The 18,615-nt window shown below is 42.0% G+C and overlaps 2 protein-coding genes across 4 annotated transcripts in view; one reads left to right on the top strand and one right to left on the bottom strand.

The window, feature by feature from the left end:
- Window positions 1-6,707: 6,707 nt before the first annotated feature.
- Window positions 6,708-15,937, bottom strand: armc1 (armadillo repeat containing 1). Of its 3 annotated transcripts, none has more exons than XM_046067927.1 (7): window positions 15,799-15,937; window positions 14,156-14,367; window positions 12,967-13,058; window positions 10,888-11,080; window positions 10,248-10,364; window positions 9,714-9,788; window positions 6,708-9,068 (listed from the first exon to the last, which is right to left on the bottom strand). In XM_046067927.1, exons 2-7 carry the CDS (start codon window positions 14,315-14,317, stop codon window positions 8,877-8,879), a joined length of 831 nt encoding a protein of 276 aa, XP_045923883.1. In that variant the 5' UTR covers window positions 14,318-14,367; window positions 15,799-15,937; the 3' UTR covers window positions 6,708-8,876. The 3 variants fall into 3 exon arrangements, with proteins under 3 accessions (XP_045923883.1, XP_045923875.1, XP_045923865.1); XM_046067919.1 differs by lacking the exon at window positions 15,799-15,937 and adding an exon at window positions 15,314-15,532 and having other exon boundaries at window positions 14,156-14,364; XM_046067909.1 differs by lacking the exon at window positions 15,799-15,937 and adding an exon at window positions 15,314-15,531.
- The window catches only part of mtfr1 (mitochondrial fission regulator 1), a 5,142-nt gene continuing 2,288 nt past the window's right edge, over window positions 15,762-18,615 (top strand). The window contains exons 1-6 of the mRNA XM_046068204.1: window positions 15,762-15,918; window positions 16,566-16,673; window positions 16,983-17,081; window positions 17,867-18,000; window positions 18,126-18,361; window positions 18,519-18,603. Coding sequence (XP_045924160.1) covers window positions 16,638-16,673; window positions 16,983-17,081; window positions 17,867-18,000; window positions 18,126-18,361; window positions 18,519-18,603 — 590 coding nt within the window. The 5' untranslated portion in view covers window positions 15,762-15,918; window positions 16,566-16,637. The remainder of the gene's footprint in view (window positions 15,919-16,565; window positions 16,674-16,982; window positions 17,082-17,866; window positions 18,001-18,125; window positions 18,362-18,518; window positions 18,604-18,615) is intronic.

The raw sequence follows: 18,615 nt of genomic DNA, 5'->3' as shown, positions 1-18,615 counted from the left end.
GGACCAACAAAAAAAGTTTAGGAGGGAAGGAATGAGGAAGTCTGACTGTGGTGTTGATCAGACACGTGCACGTGTGCCGAGACACACAAACACACAGCTTTCCTTCAGTTCCTATTGTTTTGTTCAATTTGTCACTTGATATTTATTAGATGGCAGGTTTCATCAGATGAATGTACAATGCAGCCGGGTGTGGAGTTGTTTTGGAAGGAGAGGTGATACTGGCTTTGCAAGCAGACACCACAATCGCATGTTTGTGTCCACTTTATTCACAAAGCAGACTATGGAGCTTCAATCCCAAAGGTAAAGAACAAAGAGATCTCGCAAGGGAGAAATGGATGGAAAGTGGGAGGATATAAGGGGGGACATGGTTTTCAAACAGTTGGTGAAATGGAAGGATTGTGAAATTTCAGGACAGTAGTTGGAGGAAATATGACAATGAGCATGCAGTGAAGACCACAGCGCACTGGAGAGCTGGGGAGGGTCTTACTAAAGAGGTTAATATGAAGACGGAGGGGAGGAGTGGGTGGGGCAGGAAGGGCAGTGAGTCAGAAAACAAGAGCAAAACAAATCTGTGATCTGGAACTCGGAGAGCAGCCACTCAGGAGGGATTAATGAGAAGTAGGAGGCTGTGAAATTATGTGGCCTTTGAGTGGAGAGAATGGCCCTAGCAGAGCATGGCCCTGAAATGAGGTGAGACAAACTTCACCTGATCCACAATTAACGGCATCATGCGGATGGGTGACACAGGGTCACAGCGGGGGGGGGGGGGGGGGGGGGGGCGGGGGATCACAATTCACTTTGTGGCAAATTATCACCCCTCCAAAAAGTGCAGCCATCAGAAACCAGGAATCAATGAGGAGAGGAGAGGATTGTACACACCTGTCTTTTTCAAAAGCCAGTGACAGGGATGAGAGGAATGCTTATTGGAGAGATTTATGCTTAATAAGGACAGACAGTAGGAGGGGATGAAGACAATTAACAGTATGGAAAAACAGAAATAAAAAGTGAAAGAGTGAGAGAAGGAAAATGGGGTATAGCTGATTGCACAGGGGGGTGAGGAGCAATAACAGGAGCACAAATGATTAAGTGGTGTTAGGGACTAAGAACACTTGTTTGCAAGGACAATCTTTGTGTGCTTTTGTTGTCTGCCGGCCGCCTTTATCTTTGTGTAATTCTCCGTCTGATGAAATGTGTTTAAAGAGATGAATTGGGATCGGAGGAGCCGTCCTGACATGATTATGAGGGATTCATCTGCAGCCATCTGCCACCGTTATGAAAAGGGGGGGTGGGGGGGAGCAGAGAGATAGAGAGAGAAAGGGAGAGAGATGGAGGGAGGAAGGGAGGGAGGGAAGTGCAGACCTTCTGTTCAGCAACCCTGCCACAAACCCACCATTACATAGGCCTCTGGCCTACAGTTTAACATAAAGACTTGCTTTGCTCCAGTATGTGAAGGTGAGCTTTGGGTCCAATTAAAGAAGCAGAAGAGGGGTCATAAAACTTGTGCACTTTTAATTGTTTAACATGAGTCAAAACCCCATTAAAAACATTATCTGAACAACAGAAAAGATTACTTTGATGCTATAACAGAGATGTGACAGATGTCCACCTCAAGAGCATGATAACGTACCTTAAGTTGAAACTGAACTGTTTGTTGCTTTTAGATTATTTTCCAGGTACCACTGGTATTATATCCCGACTTGGAAATGGCACCTACAAGACTGCATCATCTTCACACACCAGTTGGAGGAGAGGGCACAGCAGATGGGTCCATTGCTCATCACAACGTCCACTTGTTCTAATGGGGAAAGCGGGGGCCTCAGACAGAATGTCTTAAGTTGTGTAATAGGCTTTTTAGTGTCACAAATGAAAGTCACACGTTCTTTTTTTTCTCAGGTTGTTTGTTTTTCTCTTTTTTTGGGGGACTATAAGATTTGTTCACACAGCTCCACATGACCACGGATAAAAATGGAGTATAAGTAAATTGTGTAACATAAACCGACATGATCTTATAGAGGAACAGAACGTAGGCAAAAACATTCAAATTCATTACTTTTGGTGATATTGAGCAGTATTGATGACTATGATTATCTCACTCTCTAATCTGTCAGCTGTTGCCATGGCAGCTGGTATGCAGTTTCTTTCCAGTTATAAAATTACAGCCTGTGTTATTTGCCTCTATATAAGTTTGCGCTGAATTTTACATTGACAGCTGTCTTCCTTTTGTGTTCACTCTGTTGCATATATAAAAAAATCCCAGATTTCACCTGTGTTTTAACAAAGCACCTATTTCATTCTTGCCCACTGTACCACTGAGCCATCACTTCATATTACAGGTCAGCGTTACGGTGCTTAATTATGTGCAGGCTGCTTGGGGCTCCTAATAACCTGTCATTGAGGGGAATTTGAATGTCACACCATATTGTTGGGCCCTAATGGCAGCAGGCAGATCCACTGATGAGCCGTTTTGGGACAATTACAGCGGATATTCAAATCACAGGTCTGGGCTGTGTGGTGAACTGGACCGCACACAAACTGACAGGGGCTGACGCGCACGAACCCACGCACGCACACACCACTTGTTGTATATTGACCCTGCAGCCCACCTCTCGACACATAAAGAAGACCCCTCCCCCACGCCCCGCCACCGCCGCTGCTGAAACAGTTTAACTGTAGCCTGATCGCTTTTATTATCCGCCTAATCCAGATATCAGCGATTTCATCAAGCCGGGAAGATATGCATATCATGAATTATTTTGACACTGGGACCTTTTAATTTTCGCCGGCAATATTTCATCCCACCAATCAGTACCTGGAGTGGTTGTCGCCGGGCGGACGTGGCGGTGTCACAGGACGAGACTTCCACCCCCCCCCCCTCCTCCCGCCCCCCCAGCGGATCCAAATCATCCAGGGGACAATAATGAGCTATAGCCACAATTATGAGCCGCCTGTGTGCGCATGCATCTCATCAAGGCCCAAATGCAAGCTGCTGCTGCAGGAGGAGGAGCACGCACAGAAATGCACAATGCAAGATATAAAAGACTCAATTTGTTTTAAAGAAATAAGATGGCCTGATTTTATAATGCAAAAAGTTGTTAATTCAGGGCTATCACCTTGTAGTCTACTGAGAGACAAGGCTACTGCATGTAGACCTGCTGATACTTCACTACTTTTTAGAAGCACTCCACTACAGTTTTTTTGTTACTGAAGTAACTTTACAGTACAGTGGATTGCTACTTGTTACTTTGTGATTAAGATTTTACAAAACTTATGTTTTTATAAAATGGGTTACATATTTATTCAGGAGAATTACAACATTAAAATGTTACATGTTATTGCTTTATTAATAATAATCACATATTACAACACTGACAGAGGCCCTTCTGATCCATTCTGAGTAGTTTTACTCAAAGTACATTTTGCTGATACCTCTGTATGCACTTAGTTCAGGACTTTTACTTGTCATGAAGTCTTTTTTAATTTGTTTTGTACATTACAGAGAATCTCAATATTTCTTCCATCACTTTACATCTGTTTGGCATAGGACCCTCTTGAAAATGAGATGATGCATCTCAAAAGAGGCTATCCTTTAATAGTAAATTCAATCTGACTTTGCAGATTGATATAGCAACAAGACATATGATCATCGTACAAATTGTGATGGTTACAGATTACACTACCAACAGTAGTTAAACTCACCAACCAACATTATATGCTGCTTATAGGCTATGCACCAGTAATAATTATCCAGTATTCTAATATATAATACTGACAGGAGCCTTTCTGCATTAGGAGTATTATTACTATTATAAAGTGCATTGTTAATGCAGAACTTTTACTGCAAAATATTTACACTGACTTATTTAATACTTACCCAAGGTACCCTTTATTGAGGGATTATAAGTTGTGACTAAAGGCAGTTTTGAAGTTAATAAATCATGTAATGCTTTTATATATCAGTTATAACAACGTTTAGGGTTGCTAGGTTGTGTAAATCCCTCTGAGCAGTTGCATGGTTTGACCACGTGGAAAAGGGCTTTACATGACTGGGACCAAAATCCTTACTAACATAAGTGCAACTAACATTTATAAGTGCAACCCTTTATTAAGGCATACTAACAGTTAAATCTGCAGCCTCAATGACCTGTTAGAAAGTGAGAAACCAATGAACATGTAGGCCTAATGGTTAACTAACAGAATGCATAAATAGCCTACATGTCAATGAGATTTTCCCCCTAATGCCAACCTAAAATCTGTCTTTATTACTAGCTCTTAACTGATCTAGAAAAAGTAGTAAACATATATATTAACCATTTATATTCATTAGCCTTCATAAAAGGTCCCTTAGAGTCTTCCACCATGGAGACAAATAAAAATGTGATCAGAGTCCTAAATAAGACTTTTAGACTGAGCAACCACATTAGGCTACTTAACATTTTTTGTTCCCTTACACACTCACACCGGCCACATAGGCTATAAAATCATAAGGAGGCATTGTATTCCACAGCACAGGGCGCCATGTCTGTCCGTGATATGTGGACTATGTAACTTAATACTGTGTGTCTTTACCCAGCTCCCCGTGGAGCAGAGTATTATGCGAGTAAATTGGATGCTCAAACAGTCAGTCCGTGACCTTCCCTCATCCTGGATGTTGACCCCAGTATAAAGAGAGACATTACATCTCGTTACACAACAACAAGGCTCCGGCGCTTCGCTCCAGATAAAGAAAAATGTCTCAATTAAATCTTCACCGGGGCCCCCCTGCCGAAGAATTATCGCTGCCCCGGTAGCGCTGATCGCTACACTCACACATCCTCAAAAGTTATTTGACATAAATTGCTGGAGTCACATCATTTCCTGCCACACTCTGAGCGGGATTTACGGCTGATCCCATTGACTGGGAGCTGAACCTCCAATAAAATTCCTCAAGGGCCCATGGGGCCGTGAGACATACCTATCTACCCTGCATCAGGGCCCTCTCCCCCCACCCCTGCGGGCAGATTAACCATGCAAATACACACAGGTGGGAAGGTGATACTGACAAAACATTAATGCACATGCAGCTGGGCTGATATGGCCGTGCAGAGGGCCAGGGCTGTGCACAAGACAGGCTGATTGTGTTTTATCTGAATGAAACAGGGGGAACTGCTTATTCAAGGAGGAGTGAAAGTGAACTTAGCTATGACTTTAATTTGAAAATGAGAGGTGAGTGCCACCTTTATGTTCTCTGGAGGATATCCCCTTATGTGTAACAAAAAAAAAAAAAAAAAAATTCTGAGAGGAGTAATATCATTATAAGGCAGCATATGAACCCTTGAGGAAAATAATTTAAAACTGAAAATTGCTTTTCACATTAGTGCTCAGGCATTGCGGAGAAAGGTGCACACTATATTAACTACTAAAAACAACCTTATGGCTGCATTAATCTACAGATATTATGGTCTGAGGTGAACAAAGCATGCCGATGGTCGCAGTGTGTTAATGGTTATGACGATTCTTTGCCCAAGCTCAAACTGACCAAATGGAAATGCAGTTTCAGCATGGCTCTCCATAGCATTAGGAACCTCAGGTCATGTCATTACAAACAAGTGCTTTCATTGGATGTTTTTACATTATACTCTGGACCCCACACTTTATAATTTGTTCCTTGCCAGGCTTACTGTCTCTCTCTAGTGGTGATAAGTGAGAAGTCTGAGCTCAGAGGCCTCTTCTACTGCAAATCATACATACAATATTAGGTATTGTGCATGCATGCAGCCCCTTGATGCAGAGTACTAGTCCATTACATCCTCAGAAAAAATGGACATTTGAGCATCTAAACCTCTCAAACATCTTAGGGCCATCTCCATATGCTGACGATAATCATGTGATATGATCGAGAAGTTTCGGAGCTGCCACTAAGTGGACCTTGAAGTGAGATTATATTGTCAAAAGATATAAGACGGTTAACCCTAAAAAGGTTGCACAGCTTGTTGTTTAATTAAGCAGCTCTGAACTATTTAGCTTGGTCTGTTTTACTTCAACCTGTGCAGTGAATGTATACCTGAGTTACACAAGTCAGCTTTAGAGTAATTAAATCATTTCCAAGCCATGGTAAAAACTGGCCTCTTCATCCATTGGAATAGAAGGCCTTACTTAAATGACACAAACGTCTGATGGGTCCAAGATAAAAATGTAAAATACTTAGTTTAATGCAGTTTAAATGGTTCACCTTAAAATGGCCTAAGTAGATAAAAAATGTTTTGTCAAAATCAGTCATTAAATGTGCTGTAGTCACCTTCCATGCAGTAGGGTGGTGAAGGCCTCCCCTCCAGCTTGGCACAGTGTTTCATTGGATGCTCAGCAGCAGCAGCAGCAGCAGCATCAGCATCAGCAGTGGCTCCAGGGCCTCCAGCTGGGGCTGGCTCTGCCTCTTCCTGCCTACCAGCACAGAGGCTGGGGAGGTGGTGGGCAGGCCACGGGATCGCCCTGGGGCACCTCACTTACGCACCAGTAAAGAAAAACTGAATTTCCCCTCTCTCTCTACTAAGAATGGTTGTTGCCTTCAGCAGTTTGATTTGACAAAGTAAGGTCTGCAGCGCTAGTGTGACCACATAACACAAAGAGTACCATGAGAGGGATGCTGAGAAAAGACGGGTCAAGACCATCTTATCATATTCAGTATAACTGGCCACAAAAAAATGCGCTAAAAATAAAAAGCACCAGACAAATTTTGATTTTAAGTTTATCATTTCCATTAACAGTGTATGTGAATCTACAGTTTGAAGATCTGCATTACAGTATATTACATCTGATAACTGACACATGAAGTCTGTATACAGGAAGTTACAGTTTTGAGTTTGTGGTTTTTTTGTTAACCTTACAGATGTGGTTCAACTAACATTTAAGGGAAATTTACACTTTGATCAACACATAAGGACAGCTCTAAGAAACAATGTTCAAGTATTTCTCTGCAGTATGAGCTAAGACACCAAATTTAAATTAAAAATGAAATTACATGAATTTAAGAGACTAATTCTGTGCAAAACAGACAAAGTAGAAACTTTAATACTGATGATGCTCCTAACGTTTAACATGCCTTTGATTAGAAAAATTATGTTGATTTATAATCTCTACATTTAATGCAAAAAATATTATTGCTCTTCCAGAAAATAGCCACCATCAATTCAAATTATTCGGGTCATTCTATGCCAGTCCTTTATCTATTTGACCTCAACCAACTGTGACGTCTCCGCACCATCAGAACAATAAAAGTCGCCTGGTCAGCAGTGTATATAATAATTGTTAATGACACTTACACAAGTCAGAGGAGAGAATAATTAAACCTGGTGTGAGTCATTGGGCTTGTAACGGCTAAAGAAAAGGAGAAAACTCGCTAAGAGCGTTAGCCTTAGCTGCTACAACTTCTTATCCCATTTTCCGACATTAAAAATGCAAATCAGTATTTAAAAAAAACAGAACAAAATTTTCCTTCACATGTAAGGTCTGAGATTTTAGGGAATCAGGCATCATTTACAAAATGTACATAACCACACCCTTGTTCCAGTATATCACTGCTGCTCATGTGACAGCATTAGGGAGTCCTCTGTATTCATGTGAGAGCGTGTACCAACATGATCTTTGCTTTAAGGACACTGCTGGCTAAACTGAAAATTGAACTGTACAGGTGGGCTACAATACTGTAACAATGTCGGTGGGAGTCAGATAACAGGTAAGTATTTGACAAGCAGGCAGCTAATAGGTTTGTCTTTCACATGCAGACCTAGGGTTTTACTAAAACTACAGGAAAAACATAATGTTAATGTGAGAGCTGAAAGCAGAGGTAGCCTAAAGTCTGTGCAAATAATACAAGGAGCGGTCAGTCAATTCTCCACCACTGCAGAGCTCACATTGGATTTTTCCTACATTATAGCATCATCCAACGAGTCCTGATTTTTAACAGACACAACCAAACTCAGTGAAGGGTGTTATATTAATTATATAACTAGCTAAACAGTTGTTCTTTGAGTAACAAACAGTCTAATGTATGTGAGCCAGTGGCTGAATTGGCTGAGGGCTCTTGCTGGTGTCTAAGTTTACTATTTCTACTGAAGTGACGTCCCATGGAGCTAAAAGCTGGCAGAAGCCAGGCTGCTGCTGTGCTGCTGCTAAGGTCCGCCTGAGAAGCACAAATGTTACATCTGACATGCTCGGAGCTCTCAAATCATTCAAATGAATGATGAAAAAATAATTTAAAAAATAAATGTCAAAAAAGGCACACACAAAAATCACAGATCTAGGCATCAGGCAAGATTGGCACAACAGACTCATAGCATGCTAATAAAACTGAACGAGGGAAGAGACATAATTGGCTTAATTAGGGAATTTAAGAATGAAAAATATATATAGTAAAAAGGACAATGACTGAGAATAGACACCAGGAGCAAAGCAACCAAAAATCATGCACAAAAAAAAGGAACTCCCAATTTTCAAGGTATTCAGAAATCAGCCTCAGAACAATTAAATATGCCTGCCATATGTCAACGCTGCCAATGCAGCAATACCAGAATGTTATTTGGTTTCGGCTGATTTAAAAGTCCTCTGGCTAGGTCTCGTGAGATACATATGCAGTTAGTATATAGTTATGCACACACAGCCAGTAGTGGGATTTGTAGCTCCATATATACACAAGGTAAAGTTATTGCAGGTTCCACTCGGCAGTCCAGTACTTGTTGCACACACGTGGCCAGGCTCTGTGCGCTTTGCAGAGGGGGGAGTCTAGACTAGTGTGGGGCCGTGAGGCAGGGCTTCATCCGGGACAAGGCTGAGAGATGCTAAGGCTGCAGCTGGATGGTACTTTAGAAAAAAACGGGGAGCACAGAGAGAAGCACAGGAAGTGGTCACCAGTAAAAGGAGCGCGTCAGGAAGTTGGCAGCCGTGCTGAGCCAGCCCATGCCGTCTGTGATGGAGCCCACGCGTGTGACAGCCTTGTCCTGTTCCTGGGATGGACTCTCCTCCTCAGGCAGGTAGTCTGGGATGTCTGTGTTCTCCTCTACCAGCACTGCCGAGTCCTCCTGGAATGGCACCATCCGCTGCACAAAAACAGAAAAGAAATATTTATATATTTAAGCAAAGATGTATTCCCGGATTAATGTAAAGCACAGCTGTTAAAGACTACAGAGCCAAATAATCATCATCTGGAGTCAGACTGGATGACTGAGGCAGGTCTGACCCCTGCTGGCCACATTATTTATGACAATTAAAGCAGCCATTGCCAAGTATTTTCGATTATGTGAGCAACAATTATTACATTTCTCTGCAGATTATTAGAAAACAAACTCTTTGGAATCTCAGTTTTTGTTAAACGTTAGCCGTTTCACTTTACAATTTGGTTACAAGCTCCAAATTGGGAATACACAACTGTAAATAAAAAAATTGAAAAAAAAAGGTACAGCTAGGACTGGCCATGTGCTTGGCAAAAAGAAACTAGCCTACAGGCTGAGGCAGAGATGTGACTAGCTAATCATGTCAGCGTGAATAAGGCTCAGCCAGAGGCAAGGGCGGCTACACTCCCTGTACACAGATAGACCCAACATACAGTGAGCATACTGATTATCAACTGACTTGTTCTAGGTGAAAAAAATATAATGCATCTTGTGTACAGCAAATCTAAGGAAAACAATACAGATGTTACAGTTGTTTTCTCTCTCACATCTCTGTCTCCCGGCTGTCCTTACCTCTCCTCCATCCTCGGTCTTCACCACCTGCTGAGCAGTCATTACTTTGGTGGAGTTGATTGCTGTGCCCAATGCCTGTGATTAAAAAAAACAGAACACTTCTGATTTCATTTGTGATTGTTTGTTTTTCTGTATGCAGCTCGAAAATGAATCGCATACTTTTGGTCAATTGAATGTTAATGCACAATACTGTTGTTAGTCATCAACTATAAAGTGCACAAGCAATGACAATGCTGCTCCCACCACAGGTTGACAACATACTAGTCAGCTATCTTGTATCAGCAAATTTTTGCTTTTGCTGCTTTTGCTAACAAGACCAATGTCAAAGTTATGCCCTAGACATCCAACCAATACAGGTACAGCTGATATATGGTTTGTTACAAGTACATTTTCATCCATTTTACGTAAACCAAGCTACATGTTATAATTACTTGCCAGATTTAAACACCAATGATAAAGTTAATAGTTTGAGGTGTCTGAAGGGGGCACATTATCCCCTTTTTAAGCAGATTTCACCATTTTTAAGACACGTACCTCGGCTTTGAGGTCAGAACGGATCCTGACAACACATCTCTTGACGGCCATCTGGAAGGTGAAGCTGATGACCCCTCGAATCTTCAGCAACGCCTCCTCACAAAGGCTCCTTCGAGTCTGACAACAGACAGGAAACAGATTTTAAAAGGTACATTATACAGTATAAGGTTGGAAATGTGGGTGACGCAAAATCACCAACAGTTTAATACAACCAAATGTGGGCCTTAAATTTATAAAGTATTAAATTGCTCCATACAACATGCTATTGAGAAATACAGTTTTCATAACTATGTGTGTTTCTGCTGTAGTGATAGCTATGCAGCCCACCAGAGGCCGTCTGTCTGCTGTAATGTAATCTGGCTAGGTGCAAGCTTCCTGCAGAGCAGCATTCAGGTTCAATCTCAACGTCCTGCTGTTCAATGGCTGACATTTACAAACTGACCCCTTCACCCCCCCTGTAATGTGCCAGATAAGACACTGCTACGATGCAGTGACAACACTGCGATAATGACAGTGGTAAACACGATGCCCCAAAAAGAGATTTTTGTGCATCAACAGACGTGTGGTATGTCTGAGCATGATCAGTGCGTGCCAGTACGTCATGCTGAATCCCAAATGCAAACACTCTGCGAACACTTACAGGGTCATCCAGTCCATCAATGTGCAGCACAACCGTTTTGGCCCTCTTGTTGTTGGATCCCAGGAAGAAGTGGGCTTTGCGCTGGCAGGAGGCGGCTGCTGCCTCGGCCTGTTCGGCCTCTTCTTTACCAGCTGACTGCAATATCTCATAGATCTCAGAGGCCAGCAGTTTGGTCTCCCCAGGCGATGTACTCCTTCGGTGAGAGAAAGTAAAAAAAAGATTAGAGGGGCAGACATGAAAGAAATATTACTTATGTTGTTTAATTTGGCAAATGTTGTTTATGTACACACACGTAGTCAATTCCACTCAAATCAAAGAGAACTGAAGTTATCTGTTGTGTTGTCGTACTGTATTTCTAAGTCTTTAACAATACTAAAGGTGCAATGCAGTTGAATGTAGGTATAATTGATGTCAAGACAAGGTAAATTGAATCTTGAGCACTTTTAAATAGCTGTGCCAAGACATTTCTGTTGAGAGGCAAGATAGAAATACCTATGTAAAGGCAGACAAATATCCCTCTGTGGAAGAGAAGAGTAGTGCCTAAAACTGAAATAAATTCACTAAGCTACCATTTTATAAGCTCCAATGGATGTAGACTGACTCTGACCATGTCCTTCCTGGTCTGATGCTGGAGACTTAGGACTCAGGGGCACAGTGCCAGCCATACCACCAACTAAACATAGTACACATTTAGAAATACTGCACATCATAGAGTCAGTTCATCATAATATTCTTTGCACTGCTACCCATCACACAACATTTCTTGCTAATTAAGCCTATTCTGCACTTCAGTCATATTTTTACTGACTTTTTTTTACAAAAAAAAAAAAAATCCATAGCAGAGCATAATATTTTGTGGGCAGCAGCTTTCTTTGAAAAAGCCACATGAGGTCAGTTGCAGTTGCTGATATTTTGTGAGGGATCGTGAGATACCCCTGCAGGCTAAACTGCTTAATGTGTCACCAAGTCATCACTCCTTCTATAATAACCACATACGACATCAGCTGTCTGGCATGGCTGCCTTCTGGGAGCCTGGTGCTCCCCGGCGCTGTACGACACATTCCTGCTCCGGCATTGTGGAGGCCTGTCAGCCTTTCAGCAAGCCCAACACTCTCTTCAATTGATTTATTTATCTGTTCACCACTTTTAGGATTTGAATAAGAGGCAACACTTCTTGAGCTTCAGATGAAGGAATCCAAATGGGATTCACACCTGTTTGGTGCAACTACGCTGGACGCTCCCCCCCTCAGCCAAGTGTTCCCACTCTGTTCAGCTATGATCGACCTCTACCCAAAGTCAGATCGACTGGACTGTGAGCACAGAAAGCTGCTGCTGTTACTGCAGGGCTCCTCTTGATGCCACCCCTGACTAGTGAAGTGACTGGCGCACTCCAGGGCATGCAAGAGCTTTGCCGAAGGAAGAGAAGAAAGGTGGGGGAGGGTGGGGGACAAAATCCTACAAGCCGGCCACTTTAACATAGGGCTATTCCTATCAGGGTGCCAATGATGAACAGCAGTCACTTTGGAAAACTGCCACAGACCCTCGGGTAAGACCAACTATCTGGAGCACAACACCACCTCAAACCCACGGGTGACCAGAGTGTTCATCGTGTTCTTTTAGAGAGTTGTAGAATAAATTGAGTCCAATGCTTCTAGAGAAGCCTTCAAACAATACAAGACTAAAAACAAGCAACAAAAAAATATGCTTAAAATATACCATGTGTGGAGAATGAGTCACCTCTGCAAAAATAACCCATCAACTCCACAACAAGACAAGAGCAAATATAAGCTCGCATCAGTAAAAACATGCACATGGACTCATCAAGAAAATGCAGAGAGGTGGCAAGATGCATTAAAATCTATGTAGTGCAGAAACAGCAATTTAACTGTTTATTTTAATTCAGCTTTAATCACATTCATCCTGACATGGCAAATGGAAGGACATAATCCTGCCTGGAAAATCTGCAGACTGGCGCACATCGTCTGTGCAAAACAAAAGAAATCCTAGGTTAAGGTTTTATGTAAAGAAAGTGCACACTGAGCATGTGTGTGTGAGATGTGGTGATGACAGGGACTGTACTTCTGCATGACATTCTGCAAACTCAGCATCATGCCCAGCTCGCCCTTCATCTTCTCCCTGTTGGCTCGACATTCTGCCAGGTAGCGCACGGCCTGCAAGGACAAGGGCAAACGTTATCTATTCAGTGCTAAAAGCTGGCAGACCCTTTGTGATATCATAAGAGAGCTTTTAAATTGGGTTAGCATGTGCAACGGTAAAATATTACATAACTAGGATAAATGCACATGCACTGACCCCGTGTTTATACTTCACGAGTTCCTGTCGAGGAGCAACTCTTACATAAAGCCACTTAAACATGTACTCTAACTAGAGTGACAGTGACGTGGAGAAATGGCCTTCAGTCAGTCAGTGAAACCTGCTCTTATGCTGCTGGACAGCAGGGGGCGACAAAATATGACGATCAGAAAACACCTAATTACAGAACCAGTAGGGATCTCAACTGGTTATTCAACCAGGACAAATTTTATCTAAACAGCTGCTGTAGATAAATTGTATACTAGAATGTTTGAATAAGTAATTTCTCTGCTTGTATGGTGGTACTGAATAATCAGCCTTGTGTAGTGAGAGACCAATATATTGCATTTTGAGGTAATCGGCCAATACCTGCACTCACAAGGCAGATATACAATAAATGTCTGCAAACAGCCTTGTCAGTGTGGCTGCTGTGGAACAATGTTATTGCTCCCCATTGTGAGTTTTGGGAAGGTGGTGACAAAGTTATTTTTGAGCCTTATATTTCCTCAGTCACCATCGTTAAACATATATTGTTATACTGTTGACAATAATGCAGTTGAATGACATCACTTCTGACAAACTGAACCAGTCTCTCCTTAAAACACCAGTCATGTTCTGTAATCTACAGCATAACCCAATGTATTTTTCTATTTCATCAATTAATTAAAATTCCATCTACAACCATATGTTACTGGCTAAGATAACATGTATATTAGATTGTACTCTCTCCGTGGAATATTGGAAATATAAATGACTTTTCTTTGTTTTGAAATCAGCATTATATATCGGCCGCTCTGCTCTCTAAATATCGGCACTGGCTATAGAGAAAAACATATCGCTCAACCACTAGCCCTGTGTATTCAAACCTATCCTTTGTGCAACAGTAACTATCTGAGTTGTGGAGAGTCCTATCCGTGATCAAATAAAGAACATACTATGAATGGATGCTACTTACCAATAGTGCAGAGTAGACGATCTGTGGGTTGGGGTGGTCTAAAAAAAGGATGAGGCCTGGTAGACAGCCTTGGTCTTCTACAATGGCTCTTCGGTTTAGGGGGTCTGCAGCAAGATCTCGCAGCTGGTTCACAACAGTCAGTGCATCCATCTCCGCACTCATGGTGCCTCTTGTTTTGACGTCACGCACATTAAACCAACCTCTTCACTCTACTGAGGGGAAAAAAGATGAGGTAAATCAGGGATCTTACATTATACAAATTAGGGCTGCGGCTAATTATCATTCCATAAATCAATTAACCAGGAGATTTTCTCAATGATTTGTTTGAAATGAAAATGGGTAAAAATGTTCCAGAGTCCAAGTTCATTTATTCAAATAGTTTATTTTGCTGACAACCAGTAAAAAGCCCAAAGATATTAAATTTGCAATAAGACAGCAAGACAATACAGATAAGCAGCAAATCTTCACATTTGAGAAGCTGGAGCCAGCACTTGTTTGAGCTTTTTACCTTCTTCTTAGTTGTTTACAAATACATTTCTATTAATCAAGTAATGTAGTATGAATCGACCTATTGTTGCAACACTAACACAAATGCGTTTTAAGTGCATAACAACACAGCTCAAAAGCTACTTGTACTGTCTTTTTTTCCTAGCTTGGTGCAGAATAATGTTAGGTTACACCTTGCAAAATAAAGTGTCGGTGGAATGACCTAACTATTAAACTTTTACAGCTATCCCATTCCCTTATACCACGTTTCACGGATCTGTTGGGGGATATATAACGTTATAAGCAATAACCTCTAATATGCGTTGCTTAACAGTTTGACTGATAACTTAACTGACTCTTGTAATACAAAAGTTACTGATTTTACTGATATGCATTGATAACACTACAGATATCTCATGAAATAACAAAGGACGTTAACCTAGCATGCTTTGATAGGCTAATTTTAAATCATGTGGTTTAATCCCTTGCTTTGCTGCTAACACAATCAAGTAATTTTCGTAGACGAGAATACTAATAGTAGAATTTTCCCAAAGACGCTTTCCACAGTACGACCCTCAACCTCACCTCAAATCACGCCCTGTGGTAAAGAGGCGATTCAGCAACTAAGCTAGGCTAACGTTAGCTAACGTTACTTGACAATTAACAGCATACCTTCTTGTCAGTTCGCAGTAAAATCATGAGACAACCCCGGGTAACTTCAGTTACAACAGATGCAAAAACGACAGAACAAGAAACAACTACGTCCCGACACCACTTTGAAAACAACTATGACAAAATAATTTCACTAACGCTAGGCCTGCGCCTCTTTCTTTACTATGCTTCTCTAGCTAACAGCCGTGCAAAGTGTTTGGGTTTTGTGGCACATCAATGGGTACAGCTGCTTTGTGATTCAGGACATCCCAGTTTTCCACAAGTTTCCCAGTATTTTAACCCCGGACACAGCCCCGCCGGGGAATGTAGAGAACTATAACGAGCACACTCCAGGTTCCTGGAATTTCATTGGACGGTACACTTTGATCGACTGTCATAAGACCCAATCATGAGATAGTTTTGATTTAAATCTAAATTTTAATTGGTGACTTTGTCTGTCAACTAATGCAAAAAACCAATGGTGGCGTCCCATGATCACAACCTACCTATTGTGATCCCCATAGTCCAATTGGCTCAAAATGTATTCCCGAGTCTTCCCACAGTAGATGTCCGCCCTTCGACAAGGTGGAAAAAATTAGAAAGTTGGTCAAGCGGCGTCAGACTCGGTAAGTTAGCTCGAAAGTCTCACACCCAACCGATCTTCGAATATGAATAAATAACATTAACACATGTAGTTCGAGGTAACTACAATTGTGCGTGTCTTCGCCATATTGTAACGTTAATAAATTTATCAGCGGTTGTTTAAGTTTACTGAAATTAGCTAGCCCGCTTTCGCTGTTAGCATCAGTTAACGTTAGCCCGCTAAAGTTAAGATTCACCAGTGTAACGTTATAATTTGGCTTGGCATGAGATCAACTCACATCTGTCACAGAACTGCGACTGACTCTCTTAAAGTTACACGTTTCTTGGTGTGCTGGTTTATTTAGCTGCGACTAAGTTCTGAACTCTCAAAACAAACAGCGGCAAAGATTAGCTTGAAAACGTTGTCATGATTATCTTGCCGCTGTAACGGTAGATGGATGGATAGATAAGTTAGATAGATGGATACTTTATTAATCTCGGCAATAAATGTGTTACAGCTGCGTTACAGCAGTCACACGTAAAATCGCTAAACAAACAACTCAAATGGCGACGTTTGCTGTCAGTGTAACCATGTTGTTAACACAGGTTTACATTGAAGAGACATGCCTACCTTTTGTGTTTCCATGTAATCAAATCTGATTTTCTCACTCTTGTGTTGTGTTTCCCCTAGATGCCCGTTTTGTGATGATGCCCTTGGTGTTGAGGCATGTGCCAGCTGCCCTTGTGAAACGCAATTACAGTAATGAGTAGAGACCATGCACAGACCGAAATGGACCTGGTATGTGACAGTTCGTGTTTAATGTCTGACTCCATTAGTGTCTGCTAAACATACTATTTCCATACACCTGAAATGTTTGATTTCGTAGTCTTGCACAGTCCATAAAACACCACCCCTAGTGTACCTTTGTCTGGCTCTCATCTGAAAGCCCACTGTTGAGGTCTGTTCGAGGTGTTTCCACTCCAATGCAGCGTGTGTAGACTGCATTTAGTTCAATGATAAATTATTGTAATAGAGAGAATTTGGCATATTATTATTTTCCCTGTCATTTGTGATGTAAGTTATGTGTTTCATGTTTTGGTTTTGCAGGCTTTTGGACCAGCCAAGCCCTATGGGTCCTCGAGAAGTATTGTGAGGAGAATAGCCAGTAGTCTTCCTCTTAAACCCTGCCCCAGGGTTCATTTTCAGGTGAGGAGGTTTAGCAAGATCATCATAACTACAGTGTTGTGTCATTTTAACAGACAGACCCGTCAGTCTTTAAAAATGTAGTATGTTCAGCTTGTATTTTAAAATAATGGCATGTTGCTCTTTTAAGTTTTTTGAATTTGTCACACAAATTCCTCTTTTGTCTCTCCCTACTGTGCTGAGTCGCAGTCATGTGACAACAAATCACACACCCTCTTCAGCTTGTGTTTACCTCTGCTTGTCTGACTGTTTTCATTTATAGACCGTAAACAGGGCGGTTAAAATCACATATATATATATAAATAAAACTGGGTTGTTTTCTTATCATCAGAGCATGGACTGTGTGTTCAGAAGTTTCAAAACTGTTAACAAATCAACCTTTTAAGATTTCAGTTCTGTGGCATGTCGTTCTGAATACTGAATTTCTTTTCTTTTCTGACTCCTCCAACACTGTGCTCTCTCTTTTCTTCTTCTTTCTCCAGCTACCTTCCCTAGCTATGAGGAATGCAGTATGTCTGCTTTAGGTCAGTTTGTTAAACAACCTTCAACAACCTTGAGCTGATTAAAGACTTACTGATCCACCTTCTGACCTACACAAATCTTTCATTAACAGTGAATAGATGCCTTCCATACACCCTCCCTCTGAACTGCCCCCATTTCTATATTTTACTTAACTACTACCCTTTATCCATTGTTGAAATGCAGTGTTGTAATGTGTCTGGGCGTGTGCTCTTGTCTGGCATGTTTTTTTGTCAAAACGTTGAACACGGCTCTTCTCTGTCTGACAGCTTTATCCGTACAATGAGGACGCTGGTGTCCTATTTAGTGCCAGGAGGCAGAATGGTTTGGTGGCCTCTCTGGCTGATATCGCCTGGATAAGCAGGGATGACGAGGATGATGAAGACCTCCTTGGTAGACCCAGGTGAGAGCGGGAGCGTGATCTGTCAGCTAACGTCTTCTAGAGGAGAATTGTAGTTTCATGTGTAAGAATTTCCTTGTTCACTGGAGTAGCGTCTAGAAAAACGTGATCCCGCCTTATTGAAACAGATCAAGGATCCCACCAGGATTGGCGTTTCGAGCGCGTCAGCCCCATCCTCAGAGAAAACCTTTAACCCGCCAGAGGTCACTACCAAGCCTGCATCAGGGGAGTCCGGACCCCCAGGCACCAACAGTCGCCAACAATGAGGCCATTCAGAAGATCAGTGCACTGGAGACTGAACTTGCCAAACTCAGAGCTCAGATAGCACAAATTGTTCTGGCTCAGGAAATGATTGCACAGCCAGGTATGTTATACACAGCCCTCAAAACATAAACCTCTCTGTGTGGCCTGAATGCATTGATTTGTTTTCTACTGTAGTAACAAACATGTCCCTCTAGATGGCAGCAGAATTTCACATGTTACACAGCTTTAAGATTTTCATTTCCTTTGTTTCACCTCAGCTGCTACCACGGGGAGACCTCCCCCCCCCCCCCCTTGCCCCCCTCCCCCCCCCCCCCCCCCCCCCCCCCCCCCCCCCCCCCCCCCCCCCCCCCCCCC

This window comes from Micropterus dolomieu, linkage group LG01 (genome assembly GCF_021292245.1).
Source record: "Micropterus dolomieu isolate WLL.071019.BEF.003 ecotype Adirondacks linkage group LG01, ASM2129224v1, whole genome shotgun sequence".
NCBI lineage: Eukaryota > Metazoa > Chordata > Actinopteri > Centrarchiformes > Centrarchidae > Micropterus > Micropterus dolomieu.
Note: the sequence above shows the minus strand (reverse complement) of the source record. Positions and strands in the feature narration are given on the sequence as shown.